Below are 24,120 nucleotides of genomic sequence, written 5' to 3' on the forward strand. Positions count from 1 at the left end.
TTCAGCTTTATGTGAACAGTGGTCCTGTGCAGTGCTGGAAACCGGAAAACACTGCGATCGGTAAGTGTTATAGTGCACTTACATTACATAACATATGTACTTAGATAAATTTAGCAAATAAAATATTTCTTGGTAGTGCTTCTTTAAGACGGATCTGCACCAGATTTTCGAATACAAACTGAATATATTGTGGATATAAAAAGTCTAAAATGCCAGGTTTTTGTCATGAAAACAAATTCCTGCCAAGAAGAATAATTTCAGAAGATTTTCCACCTTTAATGTCACCCATAGTCTATACAATTGATTTGAAAAATGAACTGAAATCTTTTTATGGGGAAAAAAAATATAAAGAACTAAAATAATGTGGTTGCATAAATATGCACACCCTTAAACTAATACTATTTTGAAGTACCCTTTGCGTTTATGACCACATTCAGTATTTTTTGGTAGCAGTCTATCAGCCTGGCACATTTAGAATTGTCAAAGTTTGCCCACTCTTACTTGCAGTAGCGCTCCAAATCTGTCATATTGCAAGGGCATCTCCTGTGTACTGCCCTCCTTTTTAGATACAGTCATGGCCAAAAGTGTTGGCACTAGTGATGAGTGAGCGTGCTCGTTTAACCCTTTCGCCGAGCGCACTCGGGTGCTTTCCGAGTATCTTCGGCATGCTCGTATACTACGTTAGAGTCCCTGCATCTGCATGATTTATGACTGTTAGTCAGCCTCAACACATGTGAGGATTCCCTAACAAACAGTTAATCTCTGCATGTGTTGAGGCTGAGCACGCTCGCTCATCACTAGTTGGCACCCTTGAAATTGTTCCAGAAAATTAAGTATTTCTCCAGGAAATTATTGCAATTACATGTTTTATTATACACATGTTTATTCCCTTCGGGTGTATTGGAATACCACTAAAAAACCAAGGGAAAAAAAGGCAAACTTGACATCATTTCACACAAACCCCAAAAATGGGCAGGACAAAATTTTTAGCACCCCTAACTTATTTGGTTGCACACCCTTTGGAATAAATAACTGCAATCAATCGCTTCCTATAACCATCAACGAGCTTCTTACACTTCTCAACTGGAATTTTGGACCATTCTTCTTTTGCAAACTGCCCCTGGTCTCTCATATTTGAAGGGTGCTTTCTCCCAACAGCAATTTTAAGATCTCCCCATAGGTGTTCAATGGGATTTAGATCTGGACTCATTTGCTGGCCACTTAAAGACTCTCCAGCGCTTTGTTTCCATCCATTTCTGGGTGCTTTTTGAAGTATGTTTGAGGTCCTGCTGGAAGCCCCTTGACTAGAACGCAAACCTAGCTTTCTGACACTGGGCACTACATTGCGACCCTAAATACTTTGGTTTATCTTCAGATCTCATGATGCCTTGCATACAATCAAGACACCTAGTGCCAGAGGCAGCAAAACAACCCCAAAACACATTTGCTCCTCCACAATATTTGACTGTAGGTACTATGTTCTTTGCTGAAAACGGCATGAGGCCTACAAAGAAAACAGTAGAATGATGTGATTTACCAAAAAGCTCTATCTTGGTCTCATCTGTCCACAAGACACTTTCCCAGACTTATTTTGGCTTACTCATGTACATTTTGGCAGACTAGCTTTTTTATGTCTCTGTGTCAGCAGTGGGTTTCTCCTGGGTCTCCTGCTGTTACGATACTGGCTTAGTACTGGCCGAAGGAGCACGAGAAGGAACAGCAAGAGGTTATAGATGTACTTGGATACAACAAAGGAGTTGTAGGGAACAATCCGTAGATGAATGAGAACAGTCTGAGAAAGAATGTTCAGGAGCTGAGACTGGAACTAAGCTAACAGCTAGACACAATACTCAAAGCCACATGGATTTCTCATTCATTGCTTAAGTAGGCCCAAATAGGAAACAAGATGGATTCCAAGGTTCAGAATATGCCATCTTTGTAAAGGGCAATTGCAGAACACAACAGCAGCCTCCAGTAGTAAGGAGTGGGATTGCAGCATAATTATTAAGGTGAACAATAGCAGCAACTAGTGGTCAAACTGTAGAAAGACAACAGGAATTCTGACACCTGCCATAGTGTTTCATTTCATTCAAATGTTGATGGATAGTTTGTGTTGACACTGATGCATCCTGAGCCCGCAGGAAAGCTTGAATTTCTTTGGAACTTGATTGGGGCTACTTATCCACCATCCAGACTATACTACATTGCTGTCCACCTCCAGGGAGGTTAACTACAGTGCCATGGGCTGTGAACTTTTTGATTATGTTGCGCACCGTGGACAAAAGAACATCAAGATCTCTGGAGATGGACTTGTAACCTTGAGATTGTTGATATTTTTCAACAATTTTGGTTCTCAAGTCCTCAGACAGTTCTTTTCCTTTTTCTGTTCTCCATGCTCAATGCAAAGATTGAGTCAACTTCTCCCCTTTTTATCTGGTTTCAGGTGTGATTTTCATATTGCACATACCTGTTACTTGCCACAGGTGAGTTTGAACAAGCATCACATGCTTGAAGCAAAGTTGTTTACCCATGATTTTCAAAAGGTGCCAACAATTTTGTCCGTCCAATTTTTGGGAGTTTGTGTGAAATTATTTCCAATTTGCCTTTTTTTCTCTGTTTTTTTGTGTTGTTCAAATACACACAAAGGAAATAAACATATGTAATTGCAATAAGTTCCTGGGAGAAATACTTAATTTTCTGGAACAATTTCAAGGGTGCCAACACTTTCAGCCATGACTGTATCTAATACTTTGGAAAAACAATTGTACCCTACTCCTTACTGATAACAAGAGCAAGATCCCTTTGCTGTGTTGTAAGTTGTTTACGGCCCATGGCTTTTAGCTGTAAAATGCAACTAAGCATATATCAGGAAAATCCTACTAGAATAGCTAAACTGTATTTGGGGTTAGTCAGATTCACTTTAAATGGTGGCAGCTGAGTACTACTGACTACTATTTAACATGAGTTTAAATGTGATTGGCTAATTCTGAACATAACCACATCCCCAATGACGTCAGGATTTTTAGCCCATGTAATGTAAAGTTAGTTAATGTAAAGTGCTGTTATAGAGTCAGAAACATTAGTAACCAGCCACCTCTGTAACTACTTTACTCTATTTATTAGAATAGAATCACATGAGTTTTCATGCAGATTTCAATGTAGTTTTTAGCCAAGGACATAACTTTAGACAAATGAGAGAAGTATATTAGTGTTTCCATTACACTTTACTGCTGTAGAAGTGGTGAGATGAGGTTTGGGGAGGGATTGTAAACTTGAGAAAGGTAAATCCCCCCCCCCTTGATTCTGTAATATATTTTGTGCTCTTGGAAATCACCAATGTTCTTGACTCGTAGGAGACACTGCTTGGGCAGAAGAAGGTGATTGTAACAGCAGTGCCGCTCCACAATGTCCTGAAGGGTAAGTGTTGAGATACATAAGGTTGATGTAACATTTAAGGAAGTTAACACCCTTTATTAGTATTCTTTTCTGTCAGCAAGTTTATTGTTTGAGATGTTAGATCACATTCTCTGGTGACACAATTTATGCAAAAAACATCCATTGTTCTCAAACTTTAGAATTCCGTCATTATGATTATGTAAACATTTCAACACTGTTCCATAAATAGATAATATTCAAGCTTTGCAAATAATGGGAACCTTATGGTTTATTTAATTTTCCTATCACAATAAATTATTTAATATCCTCAAGCTTTTGTTACCCTTACCTCCATTATGTTCTTATTTAAAGGAAACTTGTCATCACACAATTTCGTTTTAACTCCAAGACAGTAGAGGGCATGTCATCTTGCACAACTTGCATAGCTTAGTGGAACATTAATCAAGTAACAGTGGGTGCGATTACAGCACCGACAGAGTAGAGTGGTAACTGCTCAGTGCTGCACCCTGCCCCGATGTCTGCAGCAGAACAGCAAGAAGTGGGGATGTAACATTATTAGCTTCTTTCTACATTTAAGGCCCCCATAGACATTAGGTAAAAGTCTTCCAAACCTGCCAGTTTCAGTAGGATCGGCTGATTACCTGATATGTATGGGTACTCCTGAATCCCTCGATGGAGATAAGGAAGGGGCCGATCACTTTTGCTCTGTAGGCAGATAACATGCTGGCAGATGATTTTGACACTGGCTTTCTCCTCTTTCCATGGAAAGCACACCAACACTTGGCTGAGCCGAACATTCATATGTATGAGGAAGTTGGGTGAACTTGTAATCTGTGTGTCGCAACAAAACTTTTCTTACTTAACGGTGTTGTACGGTCTTAAACTACAAGTCTGCAGTCACTATATGTGACTGCAAACTTGTGAATCCTCACATCGCTCTCACTGCATGCTGTAGAGATTCTCAGGTGTCAGCACCAGGAGCGGGTGGTCATATAGCCACAAGAAAGCAATACGCATACTCCTGCCCGCATTCCAACTAGACTGTTTACTGCCTCGCTCAATACACTTGCATTGAGTGAGGCTGCGTCCATCTAGTCGGAATGTGGCCCGGAGTATGCCTATCGCATACTTGGGGTCACATGACCGCCATCCCTGGCGCCAGCACTGGAGAAGCGCCATGTGCCAAAATGTGCGTGATGTGAAGATTCACAAGTCTGCAGTCACATAGAGTGCCTGTAGACTTGTACTTAAAGACTAGACAATCCCTTGTAATCCAATAAAAAGAGCATGCTAAGTAATATAAAGAACTTGAGAAAAATAATAAATCAAAAGGCCAGATGCTTATACTTTATTTGAAGCTGGTATAGTCAAATAGTATTAAATAAAAACATGTATATAAAACAGAATGGAGGAAGTTAAAACAGAAAGAGCCATACAATTAAATACAGTATAGTTTAAATATAGTGTATTCCTAATTACGATCACTAGAGGGCAGAGTCCATACAATATAGTGGTGCACTGGGTATAAGATATATGAACTGTATATTGTGTTGGTCTCACACTAATTTAAATAACCCCTATGTCGGGAGGAATAAAAGGGTTATTTAAATTATACTTGGGTACTGCCTTTGTAAGGACGGGAGCTTTTACATTGGTCATGGCGGGGATATTAGTCAGTTTGAGTACCCTACTAACCCTGCTAATGGCACCTGTAACGCTTCCTGAACCATGACATGACATAATGATGCTTAGGTGAGATCTAACCTTTACTACAAAAGCACAGCTATTATTGGACACATATACATTTATTTTTATTTGTTGCCTGTGGTTACGGCTGATGTATTTTTTTTTGTTTTGTCTCCCCATAGACCGATCAGGTTTTAATGTTATTTATATATGGGCTAATCCCCCGTTTATCTATATATTTAATTAAAAGTTAACTATTTCTCTCCTTGCTTCAACAAAATATACAGTGCTAACCACTCAAGATGAACATAAGATCACTGCATCAACCTCCACCTCCATCACTGAGACACGTTTCGACCCAACTTCATTCGGATGTGAGGTGGTGGAGGTTGAAGCAGTGATCTTTTGTACATCATGAAGCTTTTATAGGGAGCAAAGAACTTGAAATAAGGTGAGATACCGTCAGATCAGAATGGCAAACCTTTTCCATAAAAAGCAAAGTAATACAGAACCTTTTGTAGTTTGTCAACAGTTCAAAAGACAAAAAGTCAGGAATAATATATCTAACCAATAAAAAAGGGAATGGAATACCTCTTGGGAATTAAAGAGGAACTTTCACTGGATTTTTTTTATTTAAACTGAATACTTCCTCCAATTAACCCCTTTATCACTGATTCTGGGACAGTTTTTCTTATTTTGTGTTCATCGTTCCAAAGTTAGGCTATGTGCCCACGATGCAGAAATGCTCAGGATTTTTTCCTGAGCGTTTCTGCATCTCCCTGGCAGAAAAAAACGCATGCGGATTGTACATGCGGATTGTACATGCGGATTGTACATGCGGATTGTACATGCGTTTTCCTGCCAGGGACATGCAGATATGAAGCGTTCTTCACTTGCATTTCCGCATGCGGGTTGACAGGCGCTTTCCAAAGTATTTTAGCATCACTTGGAAAGTGCTTGTCAACTTGGTCACACTATATAAATCCATGCAACCAGCATGGATTTATATAGTGTGTGTAGCGCTGGCGTCCCTGCCCTCTGCTAGGCAGGGACGCTGCTCCCCTCACCGCTCTGCTGTCAGCGCGCGCTCCGTCCCGGCGTCCTCCTCCTGCTCTGCTGTCAGCGCGCGCTCCGTCCCGGCGTCCTCCTCCTGCTCTGCTCTCAGCGCGCGCTCCTTCCCGGCCCCTGTGCTTAGGGCGCGCGCTTCCCTCCTCTTAAAGGGGCCGCGCGCGCCGCCCTAAAGAGTCCCCGGCCAATGGCCGGAGGACTTCATCATATATAAGGCACCTCCTCCAAAATGGAGGTGCCCGAGCAATGTTGTTTGCACCTGTGTCTCACCTGTGCTTCAGCCCTCAGGTCCCGTTGCCAGTTACCTGCCAGTTACCTGCCAGTTACCTGCCTGATTCCTGCCTGAATACTTGTTACCTGTCTGCCAGTCTGAGGTCCGACGGTCTGCCTTACTACTCCTGTCAGTCTGTCTAAGGACCAGCCTGCCCGCTCACCTGGGAGCGCATATCAGTTACCTGCCTGATTCCTGCCTGAATACTTGTTACCTGTCTGCCAGTCTGAGGTCCGACGGTCTGCCTTACTACTCCTGTCAGTCTGTCTAAGGACCAGCCTGCCCGCTCACCTGGGAGCGCATATCAGTTACCTGCCTGCTTGCCTGAGGTCCGACGGTCTGCCTTACTACTCCGGTCAGTCTGTCTATGGACCAGCTTGCCCGCTCACCTGGGAGCGCTTCTCCGTTACCTGCCTGCTTGCCAGCCCGGAGGCTCCGTTGTCACGTGCTGTGACCACCAGCTATCTCAGAGACTCTTGCCCGCTCACCTGGGAGCGCATCTCCGTTACCTGCCTGCTTGCCAGTCCGGAGGCTCCGTTGTCACGTGCTGTGACCACCAGCTATCTCAGAGACTCTTGCCCGCTCACCTGGGAGCGCATCTCCGTTACCTGCCTGCTTGCCAGCCCGGAGGTCCCGTTGTCACTTGCGGTGACCACCAGCTATTCCAGAGACTCTTGCCCGCTCACCTGGGAGCGCTTCTCCGTTACCTGCCTGCCTGCCAGCCCGGAGGCTCCGCCGTCACGTGCCGTGACCACCTGCTATTCCAGAGACTCTCGCCTGCTCACCTGGGAGCACCCATCTACCATCTGCCTGCTAGCCTACCCGGAGGCTCTGCCATCACAGGTCGTACCTACCCCTTACCCAGAGACTGCCCTGATCACTTGCCGTATCTCCCTGTCCGTTCACCCAGAGACTGCCCTGATCACTTGCCGTATCTCCCTGTCCGTTCACCCAGAGACTGCCCTGATCACTTGCCGTATCTCCCTGTCCGTTCATCCAGAGACTGCCACCCGCTCCCTTACAAGGGCCGCCCCCTTGTATAGTAGCTCAGAGGTTCCGCCTCCCGGACCCGTTACAGTTTGCTCGGGCCATGGAACCCGGTGGCACCCAAGCTCCCTCGCTCTCGGACCTCTGTCTTGAACTGTCCCGTCTGAAGTCCCAACAGGAGGCCATCCTGGGTCATCTGCGGAATGTTAATACTCGCCTGAACACCCTGTCTGATCCTGCAACTACGGCCAGTACCATGGTATCCTTTTCCGGACCCCGGCTCTCTGCACCTCCTCGCTTCGGAGGCGACTCCGTCCTGGCTCGGGGCTTCATAAATCAGTGCACCCTGCATTTTGAACTATTGTCCCACCAGTTTAACTCCGACCGAGCCAAAATTGCATTCATCATGTCCCATCTCACCGGGGAGGCTCTGGCCTGGCTAAATCCTCTGTGGGAGAGAGGAGACCCCCTGGTGTCCGACTTGCCTGCCTTTCTCACGGCTTTCCGGAAAGCCTTCGACGAACCCGGACGGAGGACCTCATCCGCATCATCTCTGCTACGCCTCCGTCAGGGAAGCCTCACCGTGGGTCAATATGCCATACGGTTCCGCACCCTTGCCTCGGAGCTGGCCTGGGATAACGAAGCTCTGGTATCCGTCTTCTGGGAGGGTCTGTCCAGCCGTATTAAAGATGAACTTGCTGGTCGGGACATTCCTACCACTCTCGATGACCTAATAACTCTTGCCACCCGGATTGACCTACGATTCCAGGAACGTGCCAAAGAGGTCACCCGTGAAAAGGGGCTTCCACGTCTGGGTCCTACTTTTCTGAAACCCGTCACTCCTTCCGTTTCTCCCCAGGTACACTCTCCTGAGCCTATGCAGGTCGACCAGACCAAGATGGTCAAATCCCGTCAGGACTTTCGCCGTGCCGAGGGGAGCTGCTTCTACTGTGGCAGTAAGGAGCATCGGATCCGTGCCTGCCCGGAGAGGTCGGGAGAACGCCTGTGTCTAGGTTCGCTCAGAGGACTTGATCTAGACAAAAATAAATCCTCTCCATCCCTGCTGCTGTCTGTCTCAATCATCTGCGGGGAGAATCGTTATTCCGAACTAGCCCAACTTGACTCTGGAGCAGCCGAAAATCTTATTTCACTGTCCATGGTGGAGAAATACCGCATCCCCACCAAACCTCTGGCTGTACCCTTGTCTGTTGTTGCCGTGGATGGGGGCCTCTTATCTCGCCCCATCCAATTCATCACCGAATCCATTACTCTGCAAGTGGGTATGCTGCATTCAGAGAGTATCTCCCTTCACGTTCTGCCTGGACTCTCTCACGCCCTCTTGCTAGGTCTGCCTTGGCTCCAGAGACATGCACCCGTGCTTGACTGGCAAACCGGAGAAGTCCTTCGCTGGGGACAAGACTGTCATAAAACCTGTCTGGTTCCCGTCCATTCCGTCCGTCCCTCTCCTATCCCAGCTAAACTACCTGGACTTCCGATTCCTTATTGGTCTTGTGCTGATGTCTTTGATATGGAGGAGGCAGAGACATTACCACCTCGTAGACCATGTGACTGCCCCATCGATCCCGCCAGAGTAATGCAGGTGGCCTCCGTGAGTCTAAATTGTCTCCCTCCTGGTAAGACGTTCGTATCGGTACCTGATCGGGAGAGGATCCTACACTGGGGTCATTCGTCTAAACTAGCTGGCCACGCCGGTCAGAAAAAGACCCTCCAGCTTATTACCCGGCACTACTGGTGGCCTAACCTGCACAAGGATGTTATGGACTTTGTTTCTGCCTGTGTGTCCTGTGCCCGCAACAAGGTTCCGAGACACTTGTCGGCCGGCCGCCTTCTTCCTCTGCCAGCACCTGCTGCCCCCTGGCAGCATATAGCGATGGACTTCGTAACTGATCTGCCCGTCTCTGCCGGTTGTACGGTCATTTGGGTGGTCGCTGACCGCTTTTCCAAGATGGCTCACTTCATTCCCCTGCCAGGTCTTCCGTCTGCACCCGAGCTGGCCAGAGTCTTTATCCGCCACATCTTCCGTCTTCATGGCCTGCCCCGTCACATCGTGTCGGATCGAGGAGTACAGTTCACTTCTCGTTTCTGGAGAGCCACTTGTAAATTGCTAGACGTCACTCTGGACTTCTCCTCCGCTTACCACCCACAGTCTAATGGTCAAGTGGAGCGGATCAATCAGAACCTGACCAGTTACCTCCGGCACTTCGTTAATGCTCACCATTCTGACTGGGTGGATCTCCTGCCAAGGGCCGAATTCTCGTACAACAATCACAAGAGCGAGTCTTCCTCCATATGGGAGAGTACCCGGTCCGCACTCCTTCTGTCATCCGAGCGTATGAAAAGGCACGCTGACAAAGGACGTCTGGATCCTCCTCAATTCCGTCCTGGGGATAAAGTCTGGCTCTCGTCCAAATATGTCCGGCTCAAGATCCCTTCCTATAAGTTGGGGCCTCGGTTCATCGGCCCACTGGAGGTTATCAGTCAGATCAACCCGGTGGCCTATAAATTGAAACTCCCGGCCAACTTACGGATCCCTAACTCCTTCCATGTATCTCTCCTCAAACCTGTGGTACTTAACTCTTTTTCTAAGTCTACAGGTACGCCTCTTGCTCCGGTTTCTGCTGAGGACGAGTTTGAGGTAGAGAACATTCTTGCCACCAAAAGGGTAAGAGGAAAGACCTTTTTCTTGGTAGATTGGAGGGGGTTTGGTCCTGAGGAGAGAACGTGGGAGCCCCGGGAGAATATCCATGCCCCTCTCATCCTAGCTAAATTTCTGTCTGGCCTAAAAAAGGGGGGGCCTAAAGGGGGGGGTACTGTAGCGCTGGCGTCCCTGCCCTCTGCTAGGCAGGGACGCTGCTCCCCTCACCGCTCTGCTGTCAGCGCGCGCTCCGTCCCGGCGTCCTCCTCCTGCTCTGCTGTCAGCGCGCGCTCCGTCCCGGCGTCCTCCTCCTGCTCTGCTCTCAGCGCGCGCTCCTTCCCGGCCCCGTGCTTAGGGCGCGCGCGCACGCGCTTCCCTCCTCTTAAAGGGGCCGCGCGCGCCGCCCTAAAGAGTCCCCGGCCAATGGCCGGAGGACTTCATCATATATAAGGCACCTCCTCCAAAATGGAGGTGCCCGAGCAATGTTGTTTGCACCTGTGTCTCACCTGTGCTTCAGCCCTCAGGTCCCGTTGCCAGTTACCTGCCAGTTACCTGCCAGTTACCTGCCTGATTCCTGCCTGAATACTTGTTACCTGTCTGCCAGTCTGAGGTCCGACGGTCTGCCTTACTACTCCTGTCAGTCTGTCTAAGGACCAGCCTGCCCGCTCACCTGGGAGCGCATATCAGTTACCTGCCTGATTCCTGCCTGAATACTTGTTACCTGTCTGCCAGTCTGAGGTCCGACGGTCTGCCTTACTACTCCTGTCAGTCTGTCTAAGGACCAGCCTGCCCGCTCACCTGGGAGCGCATATCAGTTACCTGCCTGCTTGCCTGAGGTCCGACGGTCTGCCTTACTACTCCGGTCAGTCTGTCTATGGACCAGCTTGCCCGCTCACCTGGGAGCGCTTCTCCGTTACCTGCCTGCTTGCCAGCCCGGAGGCTCCGTTGTCACGTGCTGTGACCACCAGCTATCTCAGAGACTCTTGCCCGCTCACCTGGGAGCGCATCTCCGTTACCTGCCTGCTTGCCAGTCCGGAGGCTCCGTTGTCACGTGCTGTGACCACCAGCTATCTCAGAGACTCTTGCCCGCTCACCTGGGAGCGCATCTACTTTACCTGCCTGCTTGCCAGCCCGGAGGTCCCGTTGTCACTTGCGGTGACCACCAGCTATTCCAGAGACTCTTGCCCGCTCACCTGCGAGCGCTTCTCCGTTACCTGCCTGCCTGCCAGCCCGGAGGCTCCGCCGTCACGTGCCGTGACCACCTGCTATTCCAGAGACTCTCGCCTGCTCACCTGGGAGCACCCATCTACCATCTGCCTGCTAGCCTACCCGGAGGCTCTGCCATCACAGGTCGTACCTACCCCTTACCCAGAGACTGCCCTGATCACTTGCCGTATCTCCCTGTCCGTTCACCCAGAGACTGCCCTGATCACTTGCCGTATCTCCCTGTCCGTTCACCCAGAGACTGCCCTGATCACTTGCCGTATCTCCCTGTCCGTTCATCCAGAGACTGCCACCCGCTCCCTTACAAGGGCCGCCCCCTTGTATAGTAGCTCAGAGGTTCCGCCTCCCGGACCCGTTACAGTGTGACAGTAGAGAATGTCAAAAAAAAAAAATCTATACTTACCTTCTGATGGCCCCCGGTGTCCTGCTTCCCTCCGTTCTCCCTTGCCGGCAGTGGTACACTGAAGGACTTGCCGACGTCAGCGTCGCGTGACCCGTCACATGACTATAACGTCAGCGCAGGTCCTTCAGTCCATAGCGAACTGCCGGCATGGGAGGACGAGCGCACACGGGGGCCGCCAGAAGGTAAGTATATATTTATTTTTTATTTTATTCTTTTTTTTCCAGTTTTCTATGGTACCCAGGTCCGGAGGAGAGTCTCCTCTTCTCTAGACCTGGGTACCATCCGCACATTAGAACGCATGGAATGCGCATCTACATATACAGTGATGCGTAATCCATGTGATCTAATGCAATTCAATGGCGGCGAAAACGCAGCACTTCCGCAAAATAATTGGTAGTGCTGCTTTTTTTTCCGCAATGATGATCCGCAGCGGAAATTTCCGCATCATGTGCACAGCACATACAGATTATCATTGGGGAACATGGCAGGCCTTATACCATGCGTTTTTAAGCATTTCTGCAGCGTTTTTGCTGCTGCGGAAACGCTTAAAAAACGCATCGTGGGCACACGCCTTACAACCGAATAAACGCTATGAAAGAGTCAATGGCAGCCAGTTGAATAATCGACTAAACCATTGTTGACCACAGCCATCTAATGTTTATAGTAGGCTTTAGACTAGATATGTGGATCAGCGTTCTTCTTCTGCTTGCCACCTAACACATGACAGCACACATTATGCACTGTCATGGCTTGTACAGCAGTGGATCGCAGCCTGTATTTGCAGCTTCTTTATGACATGTCTAGGAGCGTGGAGGAAGCTATAACAGTAATTAAGAAGCTGTGACATAAGAAAGCATGGATCCCAAGTGGAGGTGAGTGGGGGCAGACAGAGCACATTTAGAATAACTTTCATGTTATCAGGACATCTTATCAGGCAGCCGGCTGTTACTAGAATCCAGGAGCAGGCCATGCCCGCTGATCTGGGACTGCATGGAAGGACATGATATCAGGGGGCCAGCTATTACTAGAATCCAGGAGCAGGCCATGCCCGCTGATCTGGAACTGCATGGAAGGACATGATATCAGGGGGCCAGCTATTACTAGAATCCAGGAGCAGGCCATGCCCGCTGATCTGGAACTGCATGGAAGGACATGTTATCAGGGGGCCAGCTATTACTAGAATCCAGGAGCAGGCCATGCCCGCTGATCTGGGACTGCATGGAAGGACATGATATCAGGGGGCCAGCTATTACTAGAATCCAGGAGCAGGCCATGCCCGCTGATCTGGAACTGCATGGAAGGACATGTTATCAGGGGGCCAGCTATTACTAGAATCCAGGAGCAGGCCATGCCCGCTGATCTGGAACTGCATGGAAGGACATTTTATCAGGGGGCCAGCTAATACTAGAATCCAGGAGCAGGCCATGCCCGCTGATCTGGAACTGCATGGAAGGACATGTTATCAGGGGGCCAGCTATTACTAGAATCCAGGAGCAGGCCATGCCCGCTGATCTGGGACTGCATGGAAGGACATGATATCAGGGGGCCGACTGTTACTAGAATCCAGGAGCAGGTCATGCCCGCTGATCTGGAACTGCATGGAAGGACATGATATCAGGGGGCCGACTGTTACTAGAATCCAGGAGCAGGCCATGCCCGCTGATCTGGGACTGCATGGAAGGACATGTTATCAGGGGGCCGACTGTTACTAGAATCCAGGAGCAGGCCATGCCCGCTGATCTGGGACTGCATGCAAGGACATGTTATAAGGGGGCCGACTGTTACTAGAATCCAGGACCAGGCCATGCCCTCTGATCTGGGACTGCATGGAAGGACATGTTATTGACTCGCCCCTGGGCCGTGGGGTACTCAAGACCGGGTCTCTAGGTTGCGCGGTGCTGATGGGGGTAGTAGTGGCAACCCAGTCCCGTGCTCAGGGTGTCAAGCTGAAATGGTGGCAGTCTCTTTATATATATAGACATGTGAAAGTCCGACTACGCCACCTGTGGATTGCGGTCAGGGATAACCACCGCTGCAGGACAGACCGCTGGGGCTGATGTTGGTGAGCAGCACAGGAATGAGGAATAAGTCCCCACGGGAGAAGTGTAGCCCCAGGGCAGTGTAGGTGGATGTTGGGGGTGATAGTTCCGGCCGCGATAGTCAGAATGCAGAATCCGCTTAAACAGTTCAGGGTCTTTATTGTAACAGGTGGTAATGACCCAACAGCAGTACCGGCTAGAAGGGGACCTGGATGTCTGAGAACACTCGGGAAGCCCCTCTGGTCAGGGTGAGGGTGTAGGCCTACCGTGCTCTCTATGCTCTTTCTGACTAGTTCCCCCTTTAGTGGTAAAATAGCCCACGTCCCTGAGCGTGCCGTGTATTCTCACCCGTATGGCTTGCAACTTGGGTTCCTTTTACCTCTGACCTCTCATGGCTTTGCTGGTCCCTTCTGTTGTGGCGGAGCCTCCTGGCTTTTTAGGCCAAAGGACATGAAATCCCTCGCGGATTGGTTCTCTGCTGCTGGACTTAGAGTCTTTACAGCCTCGGACCCCAATGTCCGGTAGGAAGTTCTCTGCATGGGAGGACATGTTATCAGGGGGCCGGCTGTTACTAGAATCCAGAAGCAGGCCATGCCCGATGATCTGGGACTGCATGGTAGGACATGATATCAGGGGGCCGGCTGTTACTACAGTCCAGGAGCAGGCCATGCCCGCTGATCTGGGACTGCATGGAAGGACATGTTATCAGGGGGCCGACTGTTACTAGAATCCAGGAGCAGGCCATGCCCGCTGATCTGGGACAGCATGGAAGGACATGATATCAGGGGGCCGGCTGTTACTAGAATCCAGGAGCAGGCCATGCCCGATGATCTGGGACTGCATGGAAGGACATGTTATCAGGGGGCCAGCTATTACTACAATCCAGGAGCAGGCCATGCCCGCTGATCTGGGACTGCATGGAAGGACATGTTATCAGGGGGCCGGCTGTTACTATAATCCAGGAGCAGGCCATGCCCGCTCATCTGGGACTGCATGGGAGGACATGTTATCAGGGGGCCGGCTGTTACTAGAATCCAGGAGCAGGCCATGCCCGATGATCTGGGACTGCATGGTAGGACATGATATCAGGGGGCCGGCTGTTACTACAGTCCAGGAGCAGGCCATGCCCGCTGATCTGGGACTGCATGGAAGGACATGTTATCAGGGGGCCGACTGTTACTAGAATCCAGGAGCAGGCCATGCCCGCTGATCTGGGACAGCATGGAAGGACATGATATCAGGGGGCCGGCTGTTACTAGAATCCAGGAGCAGGCCATGCCCGATGATCTGGGACTGCATGGAAGGACATGTTATCAGGGGGCCAGCTATTACTACAATCCAGGAGCAGGCCATGCCCGCTGATCTGGGACTGCATGGAAGGACATGTTATCAGGGGGCCGGCTGTTACTATAATCCAGGAGCAGGCCATGCCCGCTGATCTGGGACTGCATGGAAGGACATGTTATCAGGGGGCCGGCTGTTACTAGAATCCAGGAGCAGGCCATGCCCCCTGATCTGGGACTGCATGGAAGGACATGTTATCAGGGGGCCGGCTGTTACTAGAATCCAGGAGCAGGCCATGCCCGCTGATCTGGGACTGCATGGTAAGACATGTTATCAGGGGGCCGGCTGTTACTAGAATCCAGGAGCAGGCCATGCCCGCTGATCTGGGACTGCATGGAAGGACATGTTATCAGGGGGCCGGCTGTTACTAGAATCCAGGAGCAGGCCATGCCCGCTGATCTGGGACTGCATGGAAGGACATGATATCAGGGGGCCGGCTGTTACTAGAATCCAGGAGCAGGCCATGCCCGATGATCTGGGACTGCATGGAAGGACATGTTATCAGGGGGCCAGCTATTACTACAATCCAGGAGCAGGCCATGCCCGCTGATCTGGGACTGCATGGAAGGACATGTTATCAGGGGGCCGGCTGTTACTATAATCCAGGAGCAGGCCATGCCCGCTGATCTGGGACTGCATGGAAGGACATGTTATCAGGGGGCCGGCTGTTACTAGAATCCAGGAGCAGGCCATGCCCCCTGATCTGGGACTGCATGGAAGGACATGTTATCAGGGGGCCGGCTGTTACTAGAATCCAGGAGCAGGCCATGCCCGCTGATCTGGGACTGCATGGTAAGACATGTTATCAGGAGGCCGGCTGTTACTAGAATCCAGGAGCAGGCCATGCCCGCTGATCTGGGACTGCATGGAAGGACATGTTATCAGGGGGCCGGCTGTTACTAGAATCCAGGAGCAGGCCATGCCCGCTGATCTGGGACTGCATGGAAGGACATGATATCAGGGGGCCGGCTGTTACTAGAAACCAGGAGCAGGCCATGTCCGCTGATCTGGGACTGCATGGAAGGACATGATATCAGGGGGCCGGCTGTTACTAGAATCCAGGAGCAGGTTACTCCACTTGATCTATGAGGTAGCATCCCAGAAGGAAGAGTGAACACTGAGAAGTGGATCCACCGTCATATTCAATAGCAGGCACTGTCAAGATAACAAACACTATGGATGTTAGCTTTATAGTTTATGAAGGCATATCCATTAAAATACTTATTTTTTATCTTCCTGGAGTTCTCTTTGAAAAGTGAGCAGGATAAACTACATACATATAATATCCCAACTATATAATGCTTGCTCAAAGATTTCCAGCTGGCTTATGATTGCAGCTTTGCATTTTAACTAATGTTCACATTACAGCTTTATTTATTCTGTATTCTCATAGGTTTGATCTCCCACCTGTTATCCTTTTTTCTCTGGATGGATTTCGAGCAGAGTATTTACAGACATGGGGGGACTTAATGCCAACGATTAGCAAATTGAGTGAGTTTTTGTTATGTTATTTTGTTCATAAAAGGCAGAAAGGTATGCTTTAGTAAATTAGCTGATTTTTTTTCATGTTTAAGGTTTAATAAAGGAGAATTGAACAAAGAGCACAAAAAATGTACATTTTTCTTATTCCAATTTTTTTTAACTTTGAAAATTCCTGTTAGAAATAAAGTCTTTAAATGGCTTCCTCTTTTTGTTTTACTATTTTGTATATTATATAATATTTTGGGGTTATTGGAGCAGGCTATGAGCACTGGGTTGGAGGTTCTGTTTTAATTCTGTAATTGTATTTTGTTGGCTTTTTTTACATTATAGCTTTCTATTGCAACTAGGTCATTGACAGGAGCCTTAGCTCCAGGGGAACACAGCCCTTTACTGTTGTGACATTAGTCTTTGATCGGTTGAGGTTGCTTTCCTGACAGCAATTACCCATGTTCAATGCACAGTGTTCATGATGCCCATTTGAACATAATCAATTAGAACAGTAGAGGAGGCTTGCACGGCGTTCAGTCCAGTGCCCAGAAGGAATTTGTAATAATATTCCTCAAAACCTAACCTTTGGCACTATTTGAAAAATCCACAAGAATTGTTTGTATGCAAGAAGATTTAAATTTATTCAAGCGACCAAGAATAACAAAATCAACGTTTTGGCTATACTAGCCTTTACAAGGTTTATCTACCTGTATATAACAAGAACACAAAAGACAAGTTAAATCACTTACCGTATTTTTTGGACTATAAGACGCACTTTTTTCCTCCAAAATTTTGGAGGAAAGTGTGGGGGGGTATCTTATAGTTCGAACCTTCTAATATACTGTCTTGTTGCTGTGGGTGGTGGGAGTATGGGGGGAGCAGCAGCGGCAGAGGAGTGGGATACAGGAGGCAGCAGCGGCTACTGCAGCCTACACTGTCCCCACTGGTAAAGAAAATGAATATTCAGTGCTCCCCACACCCATGGGCACGGGGAGCACTGAATATTCATTCTCCTTAATCACGGGCGTACAGTGTCTGCAGCAGCAAGGGCTCCTGCAGCGCTCGGCGGTCATTTGTGCCCGCTACTAAAGAGCATGAATATTCACCCCTCTCCACTCCCATGGGAGTGGAGAGGGGTGAATATTCATGCTCTTTAATAGCGGGCACACACGAACGCCAATAGTCCCGGAGTGGGGAGCAGTGACTCTTCCAGCACAGCATCTTCCTGTGTGAGCGCGCATGGCAGTGACGTCATGTGCGGCTCACACAGGGAGATCCGTGCTGGCAGACAGGACGCAGCGCTGGAGCAGAGAGGAGGAAAGGTGAGTAGAAGTTTTTATTTTTTTGTGTAATGGGGATGGAGGTGCCATAAATATCAAGACGTGGGGGTGCCATGCATACCAGGATGTGGGGGTGCCAGGCATATCAAGATGTGGGGGTGCCATGCATACCAGGATGTGGGGGTGCCAGGCATACCAGGATGTGGGGGTGCCATGCATACCAGGATGTGGGGGTGCCATGCATACCAGGATGAGGGGTGCCATGCATATCAAGATGTGGGGGTGCCATGCATACGAAGATGAGGGGTGCCATGCATACCAGGATGTGGGGGTGCCATGCATACCAGGATGTGGGGGTGCCATGCATACGAAGATGAGGAGTGCCATGCATACCAGGATGTGGGGGTGTCATGCATACCAGGATGTGGGGGTGCCATGCATACAAGGATGAGGGGTGCCATGCATACCGGGATGAGGGATGTCATGCATACCAGGGTGAGGGATGAGGGGTGCCATGCATATCAGAATGAGGGGTGCCAAGCATACCAGGATGAGGGGGGCCTTGCATACCAGGATGAGGGGTGCCATGCATACCAGGATGAAGGATGAGGGGTGCCAAGCATACCAGGATGAATGGTGCCAAGCATACAAGGATGAATGGTGCCAAGCATACCAGGATGAGGGGGGGTGACATGCATACCAGGATGAGGGGGGGTGACATGCATACCAGGATAAGGGATGCCATACAGTGCAGACCAAAATTTTGGACACACCTTCTCATTTAAAGATTTTTCTGTATTTTCAGGACTTTGAAAATTGTAAATTCATACTGAAGGCATCAAAACTATGAATTAACACATGTGGAATTATATAGTTAACAAAAAAGTGTGAAACAACTGAAAATATGTCTTATATTCTAGGTTCTTCAAAGTAGCCACCTATTGCTTTGATGATTGCTTTGCAAACTCTTGGCATTCTCTTGATGAGCTTCAAGAGGTAGTCACCGGAAATGGTTTTAACTTCTCAGGTGTGCCCTGTCAGGTTTAATAAGTGGGATTTCATGCCTTATAAATGGGGTTGGGACCATCAGTTGTGTTGTGCAGAAGTCTGGTGGATACACAGCTGATAGTTCTACTGAATAGACTGTTAGAATTTGTATTTTGGCAAGAAAAAAGCAGCTAAGTAAAGAAAAACGAGTGGCCATCATTACTTTAAGAAATGAAGGTCAGTCAGTCTGAAAAATTGGGCAAACTTTGAAAGTGTCCCCAAGTGCAGTTGCAAAAACCATCAAGCGCTACAAAGAAACTGGCTCACATGAGGACCGCCCCAGGAAAGGAAGACCAAGAGTCACCTCTGCTTCTGAGGATAAGTTTATCCGAGTCACCAACCTCAGAAATCGCAGGTTAACAGCAGCTTAGATTAGAGACCAGGTCAATGCCACACAGAGTTCTAGCAGCAGACACATCTCTACAACTGTTAAGAGGCAGCTTTGTGCAGCAGGCCTTCATGGTAAAATAGCTGCTAGGAAACCACTGCTAAGGACAGGCAACAAGTAGAAGAGACTTGTTTGGGCTAAAGTACACAAGGAATGGACATTAGACCAGTGGAAATCTGTGCTTTGGTCTGATGAGTCCAAATTTGAGATCTTTGGTTCCAACCACCATGTCTTTGTTCGACGCAGAAAAGGTGAACGGATGGACTCTACATGCCTGGTTCCCACCGTTAAGCATGGAGGAGGAGGTGTGATGGTGTGGGGATGCTTTGCTGGTGACACTGTTGGGGATTTATTCAAAATTGAAGGCATACTGAACCAGCATGGCTACCACAGCATCTTGCAGCAGCATGCTATTCCATCCAGTTTGCGTTTAGTTGGACCATCATTTATTTTTCAACAGGACAATGACCCCAAACACACCTCCAGGCTGTGTATGGGCTATTTGACCAAGAAGGAGAGGATGGGGTGCTACGCCAGATGACCTGGCCTCCACAGTCACCAGACCTGAACCCAATCTAGATGGTTTGGGGTGAGCTGGACCACAGAGTGAAGGCAAAACGGCCAACAAGTGCTAAGCATCTCTGGGAACTCCTTCAAGATTGTTGGAAGACCATTTCTGGTGACTACCTCTTGAAGCTCATCAAGAGAATGCCAAGAGTGTGCAAAGCAGTCATCAAAGCAAAAGGTGGCTACTTTGAAGAACCTGGAATATAAGACATATTTTCAGTTGTTTCACACTTTTTTGTTAAGTATATAACTCCAGATGTGTTAATTCATAGTTTTGATGCTTTCAGTGTGAATGTACAATTTTCATGGTCCTGAAAATACAGAAAAATCTTTAAATGAGAAGGTGTGTCCAAACTTTTGGTCTGTACTGTACATACCAGGGTGAAGAGTGCCATGCATACCAGGATGAGGGGTGCCCTGCATACCAGGATGAGGGGTGAGGGGTGCCATGCATACTAGGATGGGGGCTATTAGTACATAATTGGGGGATATTACCCCTATAACAGTGTCAGCAGCAGACCCCCTCCCCCGTAACAGGGCACCATGACCACATTTTTTGCTTACATTTTTTTTCCTATATTCCTCCTCTAAAACCCAGGTGCGTATTATGGTCCAATGCGTCTTATAGTCCGAAAAATACGGTAAGTTAAAAAAATGAACAGGGAGGGGAAAGAAGAAACTAATTACTTTATATTATATGAAATGGTAGAACTCTCTGCAAATACAGGTGCATCTCACAAAATTAGAATATCATCAAAAAGTTAATTTATTTCAGTTCTTTAATACAAAAAGTGAAACTCATATATTATATAGAGTCATTACAAACAGAGTGATCTATTTCAAGTGTTTATTTCTGTTAATGTTGATGACTATGGCTTACAGCCAATGAAAACATAAAAGTCATTAGCTCAGCAAATTAAAATAATTAACAAAAAACACCTGCAAAGGCTTCCTAAGCATTTAAAAAGGTCCCTTAGTCTGTTTCAGTAGGTCCCACAATCATGGGGAAGACTGCTGACTTGACAGATGTCCAGAAGGCAGTCATTGACACACTCCACAAGGTCCCAGAGTTCCAATTTTTATTTGCAAATCAAGGTCCCAGAGTCTAGAGGAAGAGTGGAGAGGCACACAATCCATGCTACATGAGGTCTAGTGTGAAGTTTCCACAATCAGTGATGGTTGGGGAGCCATGTCATCTGCCGGTGTAGGTCCGCTGTGTTTTATCAAGACCAAAGTCAGCGCAGCCGTCTACCAGGAAATTTTAGAGCACTTCATGCTTTCCTCTGCTGACAAGCTTCTTGGAGATGGAAATTTCATTCTCCAGCAGGACTTGGCACCTGTCCACACAGCCAAAAGTACCAATACCTGGTTTAAAAATAACAGTATCACTGTGCTTGATTGGCCAGCAAACTCGTCTGATTTAACCCCATACAGAGTCTATGGGGTATTGTCAAGAGGAAGATGAACGACACCAGATCCAACAATGCAGACGAGCTGAAGGCAGCTGTCAAAGCAACCTGGGCTTCCATAACACCTCAGCAGTGCCACAGGCTGATCGCCTCCATGCCACGCCGCATTGATGCAGTAATTGATGCAAAAGGAGCCCCGACCAAGTATTGACGGCATTTACTGAACATACATTTCAGTAGGCCAACATTTCGGATTTTAAAAACATTTTTCAAGCTGTTGTTATAAAGTATTCTAATTTACTGAGATAATGACTTTTGTGTTTTCATTGGCTGTAAGCCATAATCATCAACATTAACAGAAATAAACACTTTAAATAGATCACTCTGTTTGTAATGACTCTATATAATATATGAGTTTCACTTTTTGTATTGAATCACTGAAATAAATTAACTTTTTGATGATATTCTAATTTTGTGAGATGCACCTGTATGTATTGATATGTACTGAGAAAGTAGATACATCAATCAAAACTGTATATGCATCTACACATGCTTCAGGCTGCTGCTGCCACAAAGTGAAAAACCTATAACATAAAAGAAGAAAAGAATAAACACAGTAAATACTAGTATAAAAATACGGTATTAATTTGGGGCCTAATAATAGGCATAATAGAACATTACGGCCAAAAGTTTAGATTAAAATAATACCGACTGCGCGTAACCAAAGAGAGAAAGAATCTATAAGAAGGGCGACAGCGGTAGCAGCAAGTATCCCCTATGATCACCTTGTGCCATACGGTGCTTAAGATCTGGCTTCAGCACGCTACTATGTGTGTTTAAACTGTGCAGAGCGCGGCATAAATACATACATAATTGAGTGACGCTAGGTTCCGGAACCGGAAGTGACGCATCTGCATTCCACTTCAGGTGCATATGCGTTGCACACGTTATTCCTCCGCGAGGAGTGAGGACTGAAAGTGACATTGAGAACCGGAAAAAATCTAGCCACTTGCGTTCCACCCACGGTACATGTGAGTTCCACCTTATCTAGTGCGCTGGTAAAGTGTGTGAGGCCCTACCAATATACATGGAGTGATAATATTGAGGGGATACAAATGAGGAAAGGCACAGCGGGAAAGAAATAAACAAACACTGAAGGGGTGAGCATTAAAGGAACAGGAAAATAGGGGATTAAAGGAACAAATACCTCCTAGGACCCTTAGGAAACCTATAAATGGAAGAACGGGAAAAAGGAAGAAAATATGAGAATATATACAAAACACTCATAAAGTGGGTATCATAACACCACAGAATACCAAAGAAAACATTCCAATTTATATAGACGACTTATTAGTAGAGGACCTCATATTCCCTGTTGAGGCCTAAGGGTTCCAAAGTTTCTGATTTATGAATCCAAAAGGCCTCTTTTTCCTTTAATTTTTTTATTTCTATTGCCTCCTCATTGGGATATAGGAATACTTTCTAAAACCTGAAAGAGAAGTTGGGAAAGGGAAAGGGAGCCATAATGTCTCCCAACTTTGCTTTCTGTGTTCTTGTTATATACTGTAGATAAACCTTGATAAAGGCTAGTATAGCCGAAACGTTGGTTTTGTTCTTCTTGGTCGCTTGAATAAATTTAAATCTTCTCGCATACAAACAATTCTTGTGAATTTTTCACATAGTGCTGAAGGTTACGTTTTGAGGCCCATTTAACTATAGTTATCTGTCACATGTTAGATATTCAATTTTATAGGGATGAGATAAATAAAAGCGTATGAAAATACTGTACAAAATGTTGATCAACTATGATCACTATTCATGTTTTAAAAGTGTAATAAGTATCTTCTTAATACTTCAGAGAAATGTGGAACACATTCAAAGTACATGAGATCTGCGTACCCAACAAAGACTTTTCCCAACCACTACACAATAGTCACAGTAAGTATAATTTTAAGTTGTTGCACAGAGAATGCATTGCTTTGTTTAAAGGGAATCTGTCACTTGTTTCATGTTGCACAAACCACTGGCAGCATAATTCAGGACATGGCTGCATGACTGTATTCAAGTATGCTCTGGCATTTCAGGGAAAACATACTGTAATTTGAAGAGCCAGACGAGGAATATAGAGAGACGTGACTAGTCCGGCAATGCCCCCAGCCGACTTCTCCTCGCATCCCTCTAGTTGATTGACAGGTCTCCCCATGTGTGTTCATAGGGAGACATTTGTCAATCAACTATAGCGGGGAGAAGCCAGACTAATCAAATTTCTCTATAGTCCTCTCCCGACTTTTCAGACTAAGATTTCTCTTAAATTCCGCATTGTTTTAGAGAAAATCAAACTAGGCTGCAATCGTGCAACCAAGCTCTGATTCATGCTGCCCTGGTTTAGGCAGTATGAATCAGCGGTCAGGTTCCCTTTAAAACGAACTTATAGACTGTGTACACTTTATGCATCCATATATGAAATAAAACAAATAGTCTTGATTGTAAAATATCCTATTTTACAAGCAATAGATGGGGAAGGAGGGGAGGAGGGTTGGAGGCTTACCATGTTGAAAGTAGGAATGACTTCAGCTGGAGAAATCCTGTGGGTGCTGCACCCGTCAGTGAACACAGACCATGAATGAGGAAAACAAAGAGTAGAACCGGCACATCCAACCAGGACATGTAAAAGGAAAAAAAAATATTTAGAGAAAAAAGTTAAAACATGGAAATAAAATCAGAAACCTCAGGGAAATCTGATGCATTTCAGGTGCAGAACGCACTCTTAGTCATAGACCTATGGACTATGCACCTTAAAAGTGTCAGATTTCCCTGAGGTTTCTGATTTTATCTCCATGTTATAACTATTTTCCCTAAATAACATTTTTTCCTTTTATATGTCC

The 24,120-nt window shown here is 47.1% G+C and overlaps 1 protein-coding gene across 2 annotated transcripts in view; it reads left to right on the forward strand.

Annotated features, from left to right (window-relative positions):
- The window catches only part of ENPP3 (ectonucleotide pyrophosphatase/phosphodiesterase 3), a 190,827-nt gene that overhangs the window by 42,438 nt on the left and 124,269 nt on the right, over positions 1 to 24,120 (forward strand). For both annotated transcript variants that reach the window (XM_073671257.1, XM_073671258.1), the window contains exons 5-7: positions 3,354 to 3,417; positions 16,468 to 16,565; positions 23,094 to 23,173. In XM_073671257.1, coding sequence (XP_073527358.1) covers positions 3,354 to 3,417; positions 16,468 to 16,565; positions 23,094 to 23,173 — 242 coding nt within the window. The remainder of the gene's footprint in view (positions 1 to 3,353; positions 3,418 to 16,467; positions 16,566 to 23,093; positions 23,174 to 24,120) is intronic.

The sequence above is a fragment of the Phyllobates terribilis genome, unplaced genomic scaffold (assembly GCF_046119375.1).
Source record: "Phyllobates terribilis strain yellow unplaced genomic scaffold, ASM4611937v1 Scaffold_3__8_contigs__length_932513732, whole genome shotgun sequence".
Lineage (NCBI taxonomy): Eukaryota > Metazoa > Chordata > Amphibia > Anura > Dendrobatidae > Phyllobates > Phyllobates terribilis.